General features: G+C 41.5%; 1 protein-coding gene across 4 annotated transcripts in view; it reads right to left on the reverse strand.

Annotated features, from left to right (window-relative positions):
• Nucleotides 1-6,676: 6,676 nt before the first annotated feature.
• Nucleotides 6,677-14,769, reverse strand: part of NDP (norrin cystine knot growth factor NDP) — a 286,006-nt gene continuing 277,913 nt past the window's right edge. For all 4 annotated transcript variants that reach the window (XM_075333535.1, XM_075333536.1, XM_075333537.1 and 1 more), the window contains one exon: nt 6,677-7,324. In XM_075333535.1, the coding sequence (XP_075189650.1) occupies nt 7,097-7,324 (228 nt within the window). In that variant the 3' untranslated portion in view covers nt 6,677-7,096. The remainder of the gene's footprint in view (nt 7,325-14,769) is intronic.

The following is a 14,769-nucleotide window of genomic DNA, read 5'->3' on the forward strand; positions in this document are numbered from 1 at the left end:
TTTTTCTCCGTTCTTTTTCTATGGTCGGTCTACCCATTAGCTCTGCCATGCATACTGTAGCTCTACACCTACTGCACATGTTACTTTACGATTGACATCTCTTTCGTACCAGAGCTGTCTAAGTCTACTCTGACCCCATATTTGTCATTACTATATTGTCCTTGTACTGTATTATGACATTTGTATCATGTGTTTCATTTCTTGCTGTGTTGCAATTTTTTTGCTGCATCCCAATTGTACCTCTACATTGTTCGAGTTTATGTTATTGTTCTCTCACTCTTATGTGATACTGATTATTGTCATTTTTCATGATTACATGCAGATAAGTCCAATCTGACGAAGGCTCAGGCCGAAACGTCATTTGTAACTTGTTTTGGACAAAAACATATATGCTTATGAAATTTTTTTTTTTCTTAATACGGACCAATAAAGAGTGATTTTGCATTACTATCCATTGTGACTTACTGACTTAGTCTGGGAGATTTGGAGTGCTGAGGTTACTCACTAATTTTATCTATTATTACCTCTGAGCACCTATATACCAGTGAGCAGAGTTTCCTCTACAGTAGTTCTCCTGATTAGGCATGCCCTTACCTCATGAGCAGGGCATTGCAGCTTTGGTAGCAACCATTACGACATGGACTCTGCTGCTGTGGACCCGGGGAGAGTGAGTGCAGATTCATTGCACCCACACTCCTCACATGAAGGGTCCGCACTCCTAGAAAATGGGGGATACGTTCCCTGAGTGTCTCCCCCCCATATTCTAGACGGTCCAGAGTCGTCTTGGGACCCCTTTATTTTTTTTCTTACAATAAATTGGTGAAAGAGGAAATGTTTTGGGGACTGTTTTTTCAAATAAATTTCTTTTGTCGATTTTTTGTTTTTGTTAGTACTGACAGTTTATGATGTTGGGTATCTAATAGACGCCATGACATCACAAACTGCTGGGCTTGATCTCAGGTGACTTTACAGCTAGTATCAACCCGATTTATTACCCCGTTTGCCACTGCACCAGGGCACGGGATGAGCTGGGGTGAAGCGCCAGGATTGGCGCATCTAGTGGATGCGCCACGTCTGGGGTGCCTGCGGCCTGCTATTTTTAGGCTGTGAAGGCCCAATAACTATGGACCTTCCCACCCTGAGAATACCAGACCACAGCTGTCCGCTTTACCTTGGCTGGTGATCCAATTTGGGGGGGACCCTACTTTTATTGTGTAATTATTAATATTTATAAAATAATTATAAAAAAGAGCCTGAGGGGACCTCCACATTGGATCCCCAACCACGGTAAAGCTGCCAGCTGTGGTTTTCAGGCTACAGCCGTCTGCTTTACCCTAGCTGGCTATCAAAAATGACCCAACGTCATTTTTTTTTTTTAACTATTTTTTAAATAGAAAAAATGAATGGGCTTCCCTGTATTTTGATTGCCAACCAAGGTAACGGCAGGCAGATGGGGGTGGCAACCCATAACTGTCTGCTTTATCTGCGCTGAGAATCAAAAATACCGTGGAGCGCTACGTCATTTTTTTAAAGATTTATTTTTACAGCACTGTGATGTCGAGCAATCAAAATACAGGGAAGCCCATTTTATTTTTAGTTATTTAAATAAATAATTAAAAAAAATATATATGGGCTCCCGCTGCATTTTTTGTATTGCTAGCTAAGGGTAATCCAAGCAGCTACTGGCTGCTAACCCCCACTGCTTGGTGTTACCTTCACTGGCAATGGAAAATCCAGGGAAGCATTTTTTATTTTTTTTGCCAAAAAACTACAAAAAAAGGACGTGAGCTTCGCCATATTTTTGTATGCTAGCCAGGTATAGCAGGCAGGTGCTGGAAGAGTTGGATACAGCGCCAGAAGATGGCGCTTCTATGAAAATGCTATTTTCTGAGGCAGCTGCAGACTGCAATTCGCAGCAGTGGGGCCCAGAAAGCTCAGGCCAACCTGTGGTGCGGATTCCAATCCCCAGCTGCCTAGTTGTACCTGGCTGGACACAAAAATGGGGCGAAGCCTACGTCATTTGTTTTCTAATTATTTCATGAAATTCATGAAATAATAAAAAAAGGACTTCCCTTTATTTTTGGTTCCCAGCCAGGTACAAATAGGCAACGGGGGGTTGGGGGCAGCCGTACCTGCCTGCTGTACCTGGCTAGCATACAAAAATATGGCGAAGCCCACATAATTTTTTCAGGGGGCAAAAAACTTCTGCATACAGTCCTGGATGGAGTATGCTGAGCCTTGTAGTTCTGCAGCTGCTGTCTGTCTGTATGGAGAAGAGCAGACAGCAGCTGCAGAACTACAAGGCTCAGCATACTCCATCCAGGACTGTATGCAGAATTTTTTTGCCCACCAAAAAAATGACGTGGGCTTCGCCATATTTTTGTATGCTAGCCAGGTACAGCTGGCAGCCACGGGCTGCCTCCAACCCCCAGTTGCCTATTTGTACCCGGCTGGGAACCAAAAATATAGGGAAGCCCGTTTTTTTTTAATTATTTCACTTATTTCATGAAATAATTAAAAAACAAATGACATGGGCTTCGCCCCATTTTTGTGTCCAGCCGGGTACAACTAGGCAGCTGGGGATTGGAATCCGCAGCACAGGTTAGCCCGAGGTTTCTGGGCGCCTCTACTGCGGATTTCAGTCCGCAGCCATCCCAGAAAATGGCGCTCTCATAGAAGCGCCATCATCTGGCGCTGTATCCAACTCTTCCAACAGCCCTGGAGCCGGGTGGCTTGTTGGGTAATCATGAGTTAATACTGGCTTTGTTTTACTAGCCAGTATTAAGCCAGAGATTCTTAATGTCAGGCACGTTTGACCCGGCCATTAAGAATCTCCAATAAAGGGTTAAAAAAAACACCACACAGAGAAAAAATACTTTAATAGAAATAAATACACAGACACATTAGAGACTCCATCTTTATTACCCCCTGTCAGCCCTCCACGATCCTGCTCTTCTGTCTTCTTTCTTTCTAGTGTAGTAGTAGTGACGATTGTAGTGAGGAAGGAAGATTCACCAGCTCATCACTTGGGGCTGGGGAACCTCATCCTCACTTTAATCCTCACTACAATCGGGAAGCAGCGTGCAGCCTTCACTCCGTGAGTGATCAGTGCTGGCTGTCAGCGGTAACAGCGGTAACGCTGACAGACGCGTTACCATAGCAACGGTGCTCTCGGAGCCGCGGTTAGCAGTGACGTCACCGCTAACTGCGTTGCTATGGCAACGGTGATCTCCGTTAATGACCGGCTGTGTCAGCCGGTCCCTAACGGAACGGGGAGTCGACCGTGTGCTAGAGCATGTCGCCGGTACACGGCGATACACATATGTGCACCGTGTACCGGAGAGATGCACTCGCAGGTCCTACATGACGTGTCATAGTCATGTGACCAGTCTGTAGCCAATGAGATAATAGCCACGTGACTGGTCACATGGCTATTTTGATGTCACGATAGGTCCTGCATCTCTGCTGGCAGTGCCATCACCGGGAGGATTCAGCGATCATCGGATGGAATAGCGGCAGGAGACAGAGTGCAGAAGGGATCGCGAGGACCGGTAAGTGTTATGGCAATGTTTATTAACTGTTTGTGTACGCCTATCATGCATTTTTATGTGTTTGTGATTGCCTCCCATTCTAGCCTATTGGTTCGAGTTCGGTTCGTCGAACGTTCGACGAACCGAACTCGAACGGGACCCCCGTTCGGCGAACCGACCTCGAGCCGAACCGCGACCGGTTCACTCATCTCTACTCCTGATATAGCCATGTCTCTTACCTCATGTGCAGGGCATTGCAGATAAGGTATCCATGGTTATGACCATAATCAGCTAACAAACTGTCTCTATATGAGTGGACGTAATCATGGATACTTAAGCTGCAATGTCCTGCATATGAGATAAAAGACATGGCTATATCAGGAGAACTATACTATATTTGTAATTGGAGGTATTTATTATTATTATTATTATTATTATTATTATTATTACACCTACTACATATTGGGATAGGATCTTGGAGATGAGAATACCCCTTTAAGGAGTGGGGAGAGGAGTGTATGCTTAGACATCCTTTAGCCCTTGAAGTTTTAAGATCCTAGAAATGTCCCTTGATTGACGAGTTCATGAAAAAGTAGGTGTAACATGGTCTAGACTCAGAAACAGAGAACATGCAAATTTTCTTAATGTATTGTGCAGCTTGTAGTAATCTAAAGTTTCATGTAAATACCATTTCTGCTAGAAAAACAATTTCTGGAAAATGGAACGCTTATCTTTTATTACTTAACAAATGGATTCAAGTCGATCCCAATATTTATAGATATAAATATTTTTCCAAGTCTTATTATATATGAGACATTTCAAACTCTTGGTCATTTTACAATAAAAATAATTATTTAAATTTATTAATATTGGGATTTACTAAAATCCATTCATCAGATAGCATAACCACGTGCAAACCTTCAATTTTCCAGGGAATATCCATTTCATACAATGGACCATTCTGTTTACTCATTGTAAAGACTGGCAGCAGCCTATCACTTTATAGATACAATAAGTGCCCCGAGCACAACATGGCAAAGTGACCATACATACTGGGAGTAAGATTTCATAAAAGTCAGATACCTACAAGTCGAGTTATCAAACAAAGCAATGTCCTTTTCTTTTTAAACAGCTTTTATGTTTTCTGTTGTGGGGAAGGGAGGACTTACCTTTACTTACCTTTACAGCTCTTAGAATTTGCACATTTACATTGCATTTGACAACTTTGGAATGGTTCAACAAATGTCTGTCCTACCAGTATGGAGAAGTAGCAATCGAGTGGTTTCTTTTAATTCATTCTGTAATAAGTCAACGAATATATATAATTCCCTAAGGTTTATTTCATTTAGTTGTTTCTTAGTATCTGAAAATTCATGGTATAGATCTCTTCAAATAAGCCATGTGATCACCTGATAACTCTTTGGGAACTACATTTTTTACACTCTCTGAAAGGGTCACCATCAGAAGTTCCTGTATAATAAAATGACATAGATAATACTACATAATTTCTCCAAATAGACACATAAATTACCACAATTACTGATGATGACTAGACAGCTGCATTTATAATTTAGGAGATGAGAGTTCAGCCTCCATGATTGTATATGCTACATAATCTATCATTTTATTTAAGGGATAATGGGTAGTTGGGTTATCACTTTTATTAAAGCACCACTCTAGCAGTTTTTTACATTTTACTGTAGGAATGGTGCTTCACATCTAAGTTATCTGACCCTAATCTTACACTTACATGCCACCGTCTTCACCTTCTTCTACACCACTCCGATACGTCTTTTGCAGTTTGTGACCTTAAAGCGCACCAATCACCAAGATTTTTCTATATAAACTAAACCAGTGCTATACTGACACTATCAGGCTGATTCTATACATACCCTTAGTTGTCATCTCGGATGTATAGTTTTTGAAACACAAGCAAGTAAAGCTTGTAAAATGAATAGTTTTTTGATAGGCAGTAGGTGCCGATCAGCTGATAGCTGGGGTGGGTATTCATAGTGATTCCCGGCCCCTGCCTGTCCGTTCTCCCCCTATCTATTATTTATAATAAATCCATTATAGAAGGCTGTGGCAATAAATCATGGTGGCTAGAAGGACCTTGTTGATGTCATACCCATGTGACCAGAAGGGGAGGACGGACATATAGAGGGGCGGGAATAACTTTCAAAACCAACCTCAGTTATTAGCTGCTGCACCTGCTGTCAATCAAAAAACTATTCATTTTACAAACTTTACTTGATTGTGTTTCAAAAACTATACATCCTAGCTGACAACTAAAGGCATGTATAGAATCGGCATGATAGTGCCAGTATAGCACTGGCTTTAGGTTATATAGGAAAATCCTGGTGATTGGTGTGCTTTAAGGCTGCTCCAGTGTTTCATGGAGTAAGCCGGAGGTCACTCTTCAATGCAAGTCTATGAGAGGCTGGTGTTGCTCTCATAGACTTGAATTGAGCGTTTGTGATGTAATTTCTGACTTCCAGCAAATCAGAAGCTGTGGTTACAAGATAACACCATGGGACCAGAATGGAGTAGATAAAAGGGGAAGACACTGGAGAGCGAGTATAAGAGTAGGAGTAGGGCGCTTAGCATAAAACCACTATTCCAGAGCTGAAAAAAAACAAACTATGGAGTGGTGCTTTAAGCAGACAGATATGGTACTTGCTCTAGCAGGTGATATGATGCTGACACTCTTGTAGTATACATTTGGTCAATACAGTTTACCGGTAATTCTAAAGTGCTGTTAATCAGGGCGTAATCAGGAGGAGGGACTTAGGTAGCAATTACATAGAAGCACTGGTGCCTAAGGGATATCATACGCCATAATAACATTATTATACATTGCACAATGGTGCCTATGGGGGCTCATACGTCATAATAACATTATTATACATTGCACAATGTGTGTGCACATAAATAAGAAATAAACATGAAGTTTTATCCTTCCATTCCTGTGGCGGTGTGGTTCCTCAGCTGGATCATTTCTTCTATTTCGATGTGTGTGCACTCTCACGTTAATTTTGTATTTTGGGCCTAAGAGCTTCAGTTCTGCTTACAATACACAATTATGTCCACTGTCAGTAACATCAAGAGGAAGATTTTTTTTAATGAAAAAAATGCACATATGTCATTCTTGAAATAACTTTATTGTTCTTGTCAGTCCATTGTCGTACACCTGCTTGCTCTGTTTAACTGAACCTGCAATTCAGTTGCCATAATTTATCCATACGCTCTAAAAATATTAAACCTGGGAATGAAATGATTAAAAAATACATAGGAATACTCTGTACAGGAAATAATGATAGTGAGAACATGGTCCATACACTGGAACATATACAATCTGGACCAGAAAATTATTAAATCATCAGAAAACCTTTACAATAACCTTTACAAGAAGAGAACAGTTCATTTTCATTGCACACTGTATGCCAATATTGTTTGTATCACTTTATAATTAATTCACAAATAACACTTATTAAAAAATAGATCACATAATTTGATGTCCTTCAGGTTTTTAAAATTCCCAAACCTGTTGCCTGTAAAATTTGTCCCTAAGAATTGCACTCTTCGCAATGACATGATAGAATATATCGGTACGTGGCGGTGAGCCGGATACCTCCAGAGCAGCGAAGCCTTATTGCTTTCAGCTTAGAGGTTTGCGGCCGACAGCAATGGCACGTGGAGCGAAAAGGTTGTTTTAAAACTGTGCTGAAGGAAACAAGAGGGTCCGAGCGGGAGGTTTGACTGCAGCGTCCTTCACACCGGGCCAGCAAGACCATCTATAAAGTAAAAAGAAAAAGTATAATGAAAGGAAGAGTAAACTTCAATTTCTTAATATTGGTGTTTGAGGGGGTTCTCTAAGAATTCAATTAAATGACATTCCTGATATATTTAACCCCTTCATCCACAAGCAATTTTCCATTTTTCATTTTCATTTTTTCCCCAAGTCTACCAAGAGCCATAACGTTTCTATTTTTTCATCAATATAGCAGTATGAGCGTTTGTTTTTTGCGGGATAACTTGTACTTTTGAATGACACCATTCATTTTGGCACATAGTGTACTGCTCAATTCCACAATGGTTTTTCAGGCTTTTTAAGCCTGCTTTACACGCTGCAATATATCTTACGATGTGTCGGCGGGGTCACGGCGTAAGTGACGCACATCCGGCATCGTAAGGTACATTGCAGTGTGTGACAAATACGTGCAATTGCGATTGAACGGTAAAACGTTCATCGCATACACATCGTACCTTTCTCTAGAATTGCACGTCAGATTGTTCATCGTACCCGGGGTAGCACACATCGCAGTGTGTGACACCCTGGGAATGATGAACAGATCTTATCAGCGTCCTGCGGCTCCCGGCGAACAATGCGGAAGGAAGGAGGTGGGAGGTATGTTTACGTCCTGCTCAGCTCCGCCCCTCCGCTTCTATTGGCCGGCTGCCGCGTGACGTCGATGTGACGCCGAACGTCCCTCCCACTCCAGGAAGTGGACGTTCGCTGCCCACATTGAGGTCGCATGGAAGGTAAGTACGTGTGACGGGGGTTACTCGTTGAACAAATTGAACGTGCCACACATACGATGGGGGCGTTTTTAGCGCTTTTTACATGCTTTTCCATTGCATTTTGAAAGATGCGTTTTGAACATAAAGACACTGCTAAATAAAGTTTAAAGAGTCAAACACAATGAAAAAAGAGAAAAAAAAGAACACAAATTATTGAAATAATAAAGAAAATAGTTATATTTCATATAATTATAGCGTTTTTTTACTATTTAGTGGTAAAATAGCAATACATGTATATTTTTCATTAATTTAATTGTTGGACTATGTGTGTGTGTAAAGGGACATATTATTCCATTATTTTAATGTCAGAAGAGCATGCGTTTTGGAATTCCAAAACGCCTTGTTTCTGCAGCTAAAAAGCAGGTAAAACGCTGGAATTTTGATGTTGGTTGCTTTTTGCTACTTCTCATTAACTTCAATGTTAGCAAAACGCAGCAGAAATGGCAAAAACAATTGACATGCTGCTTCTTTGAACGCATGGTTATTGCCACAAAATATGCAAATTAAACGCAGCGTTTTGAAACGCAAAGTGCGGTCAGGAAATCTTCCTTTTCCATAGACTATTATGGAAAATCAAAACGCATGCTTTTTGGCATGAAAACGCTGCAGCTCAAAACGCTGCGGAAACGCAGGTGAAAACGCAAAGTGCGCACATAGCCTTAGGGACATGGATAGGGGATAATTTCATTGCCTTATTCATTTTGACAAATGTAAGGTTTTTCACCTGGTCCTTTTCATTGTGACACGGCCACCTGCCATGCTGATAACCTTCTATGACATTACAGTGAAGGATAGACACAACAGTACACCCATAGCCAACTGAACCATTTCTTGCCACTGGACAAATCTGTTGACCCAGAAGTGCATGGGATTGTAACTCATGGTATTTTCCTGAGAAAGGACACAGTCTAAGGCTATGTGTCCACGATGCGTTTTTACATGCTTTTCAGCAGCGTTTTCAACAGCACCTTTTTAATGCCAAAATGCATGCGTTGTGATTTCCAAGCAAAGTCTAAGGGAAATGTGGATTTCTTGTGCGCTGTTATAAACGCTGCGTGAAATTTGCATATTTTGTGGGAAAAACTCAGCGTTCAAAGAAGCAGCATGTCAATTGTTTTTGCCATTTGGGCTGCGTTTTGCTAACATTGAAGTCAATGAGAAGTAGCAAAAGCAACAAGCATCAAAATTCCAGCGTTTTATCTGCTTTTTAGCTGCAGAAAGAGTGCGTTTTGAACTACATAAACGGATGCGTTTCTGACATCAAAATAATGGAATGCTATGTCCCTTTACACACACACATAGTACGACAATTAAAATAATAAAAAATATTAATGTTATTTTAGCCATAAATTGTATAAAACCGCTATAATTTTAATAAATATAACTATTTTCGTTTTGATATAAATAATTATATTTGTTTTATTTTTTTTTTCCTTTTTTCACAGTGTTTGTATGTATAAACTTTATTTAGCAGTGTCTTTATGTTCAAAACGCATCTGAGTTTAAGCAATGAAAAAGCATGTAAATCGCACTAAAACGCGGAAAAAAAAATGCACGCGTATTTATCGCATTTTGTGATCAGAACCAACTTTGGCAAAAACCATTTCTGCCAGAGGATGCGTTTAGACTGCAACTAGCTCGACGCATCATGGACACATAAGCCTAAAAGCGTGACTGACCTTGGTTGTTCAGCTGGTGCATCTTTGTTTGCTGACGTGCGGCAAGTTAGTTCATTGGCAGATAAAACATCTAGTCCATCAGGTCAAAAATACCATAGCTATTGGTGCCTTAGTTAATTGCCATAAGATGAACTCTGGCACAAGTGGGGGGAGCACTGGGTCATCACTTGTTCTAGAGCTGACCACAGAATGAAAAGATTTTGCCACAGAGGATCTTTAAGCCGCACATTACTAGTGTTGTGTATCAAAAGTGCCATTCAGCACCTTCGATATTATCACCCTTCTTTTTTTCCAGGTTTAATCTACCACATAATCATCATCATCATTACCATCATTGTCATCCTGGATTCAGCAGACAGTTGAGTCAGTGTGAGTAAATGGCTTTAATGCCTTGCCAACCCCCCCAACCAGGAGATTTGCCTTAGTTCAGAGTGCTACTATCACTGCCAGTGTCCCTGCCACTGTAGCTCATAGAAACAGCAACATAACCTGACATTAGAATTGGGTTCTCCATCTCCTTCGGCACTATGTATTCCAAGTTCAATGGATCATTGTCTATTTCTTCCAAAAAAATCAACTAATCAAGTGAAGTTGTTCTGGTGTATTATCTTCCCTAGACCTAAAGGTACCGTCACACTAAGTGACGCTCCAGCGATCCCACCAGCCACCTGACCTGGCAGAGATCGCTGGAGCGTCGCTACATGGGTTGCTGGTGAGCTGTCAAACAGGCTTATCTCACCAGCAACCAGTGACCAGCCCCCAGCCAGCAGAGACGCATGGAAGCGATGCTGTGCTTGGTAACTAAGGTAAATGTCGGGTAACCAACCCGATATTTACCTTGGTTACCAGCGCACACCGCTTAGCGCTGGCTCCCTGCACACCTAGCCAGAGTACACATCGGGTTAATTACCTGATGTGTACTCCAGCTACGTGTGCAGGGAGAAGGGAGCCAGCACTGACAGGGTGAGAGTGGCGGACGCTGGTAACGAAGGTAAATATCGGGTAACCAAGGAAAGGGCTTCTTGGTTACCCGATATTTACATTGGTTACCAGCGTCCGCAGAAGCCGGCTCACTGCACATTCAGTTGTTCCTCTCTCGCTGTCACACACAGCGATGTGTGCTTCACAGCGGGAGAGCAACAACTAAAAAATGGTCCAGGACATTCAGCAACAACAAGCGACCTCACAGCAGGGGCCAGGTTGTTGCTGGATGTCACACACACCAACATCGCTAGCAACATCGCTGTTACGTCACAAAAGTCGTGCCTAAGCAGCGATGTTGCTAGCGATGTTGCTTAGTGTGACGTGGCCTTTAGGGTGCTCAAGGTTGCGCAATTAAGTTACAGAACAGAAATGGAAGTCATTGATGGAATGAAAATTCCACTCTATGTAGTGGCAGAGGATGTGGACTGAGTAAATTCCAGGTCTGGCGCTGACAGAAGTGACCTATGGAGCCTTGTTCTCTGAATGAGGCTCCATAGGTTGAAGTACAAATTCAGGGGACAACGTGGGACCACTACACAATGAATTAGGTTGTATTTTCATATTATTTTTTTTTAACTAAATTGATGAAGGAAGGATAGTGTGAGGGAGGCTTTATTCACATAGACTATTTTCTCTTGTGCGTGTGTTGTTTTTTTTTTAACTTTTACACTTACTGGGTTAGTAATAAGGGTGTTTGATAGATTCCTCTCCATTACTAACCCCTGGGCTTGAAGTCAGCTGACAATTCACAGTTGACATCATCCCCCTCAAAAAAATTATCTCAATTCCACCTGAAAAATCTGGGGAAGCTCTGTATGGAGGAATAGGCCAAAATCCCTGCTGCACTGTGTGCAAACTTCGTCAAGAACTACACGAAACGTCTTACCTCTGCAACAGGAAACAAAGGTTTCTGTACCAAATATTAAGTTCTGTTTTTCTATTATTTCAAATACATATTACTTATTTCATGCAATAAAATGCAAATTAATTATTTAGAAAACATACATTGTGTTTTTTTTATTCTATCTGTCACAGTTGAAGTGTACCTATGATAAAAAAAATTACAGCTCTTTCCATTCTTTGTAGGTGGGAAAACTTGCAAAATCATCAGTGTATCAAATACTTATTTTCCACACTGTACATCAGGGAGACCCTACTGATCTAAAAGTCTGTAGTATTGAAAGAGTCAACCGTCCTCCTAGGGATTTTGGCTGGTTAATGCATTTACGCACTCGGGAGGGTTCTTGAATTTTGTGTATGGAAACCAGAATACCACAAAGTCTTAATTTTAAAACACACCTCCTATGTTACTACTGATTCACTTCACCACGGGCAATTTTCCTTCTTGTTTTTTTTTCGCTCCTGTTCTTCCGAGAGCCGTAATTATTTAATTTTTCTGTCAATCTTGCCATATGAGGGCTTGGTTTTTGCGGACAAGTTTGACTTTTAAATTAAACCATAGGTTTTACCATATAGTGTACTGGAAAATGGCAAAAAAAGTCCAAGTGCAAAAAAAATTGCAAAAAAAAAGTGCATGATTGTTTTTGGGCTAGTTTATTCACAGTGTTCACTATATGGTAAAACTGATGTGTCAGTGTGATGTCTCAGGTCGGTACAAGTTTGTAGACACCAAACAAGTATAGGTTTACTTTTATCTAAGGTGTCAAAAAAAATCAGAAGTTTGTCCCAAAAAAATGGCACACTTTTTGCACCATTTTCCATGTTCTCAATTTTCAGGCTCTATGGCTAAGTGATGGCTTGTTTTTTGCATCTTGAACTGACGTTTTTAACTTTACCATTTTTGTGCAGAAGCGCTGTTTTAATCGCCTGTTATTGCATTTTGCGCAAGATTTGCGGAGACCAAAAAACATAATTTTGGTGTTTGGAATTTTTTTTCTGCTACGCTGTTTACCGATCAGATTAATTGATTTTATATTTTGATAGATTGGGCATTTCTGAACGCGGCGATACCAAATGTGAATATATTTTTTATTTATTTAACCTTTTAATTTTTAATGTGGTGAATGGGGGGTGATTTGAACTTTTAGGTTTTTTTATTATTTTTTTTTTAAAAAAAAATTAACTTTTTTTTTATTTTAGTAGGTCCCCTAGGGGACTATAACAATCAGCAGTCTCATCGCTCATTCTTTTCTGTAGAAAACACAAAAGCAGCTTTCCTCTCACATATGGCCCTCTGCCGGCTGTAAGAGGAACTGACTCATGATAGCTACAGGAGTCATCACATGCTCTGTGCTACCATGGCAACCATCAGATTCCGATGGAGCTGGATAACTTAACGCTTACCGTGGCCGGCATGTACAGCGCACTGTGAAATTTTCACAGCGCGCTGTAAGGGGTTATCAGGCACGAGTGGGTAGCGAATCCACTCATGCTTGATAGCCGCACATGTCAGCTGTTCAAATCAGCTGACATGTATAGCGATTGCTGCCGGCGGCAGCAGGCAGGGATTAACCTGACACGATCCATGATGTACCCAGTACGTCATGTGTTGTGAAGAGGTTAAGCATAATTTATATGTGTGCCTTAATTATTGAAGGCAATGGATTATATGTCATATTTATACAATGCATTAAAATGACATGTCTGCTTATATTATGTGATCTTCTGTATATGTGTAGCTAAATATAGTGTTTTTTGGATGTGGTTATTTCTGATATGTAAAATGTGCATATTTGTTATAATGCATAATTGGTGGAGGAAGGTTGAACTAGATGGACCTAGGACTTTTTTTCAACTTATGTATCTATCTTATAGAGTTGTATTTGCTATAGCTATGTCCACCCCTCCATCTAGGGTGTACCTTTCCTTACTTAATGAGGCCTAAAACACACTTCCGCATAAAAAACGTCCATGTGACACGGTCCGTTTTTCGGGTCCGTGTTCCGTTTTTTTGGGGCGTTTCTCCGGTACGTATGGCATCCGTGTGATGGCATATGCGAGCCGTGTGTACGTGTAAAATGTCTGTGTTTGTGTGTAAAATGCCCGTGTATGTGTACGTGGAATGTCCGTGTGGAATATCCGTTTGTGTGTTGCACAATGCCGTTGATACATGTCGGCTGACAGCAGACAGTGTTGCGCGATGAGAATGAACTCGGATGAACTTCACCCGACTTCATTGTCATGCCGCGGCTCTGTCTGTGTGCCGCGTACTGATTAGCGGTCACCTGTGAAGTATTCACCAGTGACCGCTAATCCCCCGAGTGACTGAAGTGAGCAGCCGTCTCTCATACTTACCGCTCCCCGATCACCAGCGCGGCGAGGAACAGCTGTGCAGAGAATACGCGGCAACAATTACTTTGATTATGCCGGCCGCTCATTAATCAATCTCGTATTCCCTGCTTTCCCCACCCACAGACGCCTGTGATTGGTTGCAGTCAGACACGCCCCCCACGCTGAGTGACAGCTGTCTCACTGCACCCAATCACAGCAGCCGGTGGGCGTGTCTATACTGTGCAGTAAAATAAATAAATAAATAATTAAAAAAAAACGGCGTGCGGTCCCCCCAATTTTAATACCAGCCAGATAAAGCCATACGGCTGAAGGCTGGTATTCTCAGGATGGGGAGCCCCACGTTATGAGGAGCCCCCCAGCCTAACAATATCAGTCACCAGCCGCCCAGAATTGCCGCATATATTAGATGCAACAGTTCTGGGACTGTACCCGGCTCTTCCCGATTTGCCCTGGTGCATTGGCAAATTGGGGTAATAAGGAGTTAATAGCAGCCCATAGCTGCCAATAAGTCCTAGATTAATCATGTCAGGCGTCTCCCCGAGATACCTTCCATGATTAATCTGTAAATTACAGTAAATAAACACACACACCCGAACAATCCTTTATTAGATAAAAAAACACTAACAAATTGCCTTGTTCACCAATTTTATAAGCCCGAAAAAGCCCTCCATGTCCGGCGTTATCCAGGATGGTCCAGCGTCGCTTCCAGCTGTGCTGCATGAAGGTGACCGGAGCTGCAGAAG

Source organism: Anomaloglossus baeobatrachus, chromosome 2 (assembly GCF_048569485.1).
Source record: "Anomaloglossus baeobatrachus isolate aAnoBae1 chromosome 2, aAnoBae1.hap1, whole genome shotgun sequence".
Lineage (NCBI taxonomy): Eukaryota > Metazoa > Chordata > Amphibia > Anura > Aromobatidae > Anomaloglossus > Anomaloglossus baeobatrachus.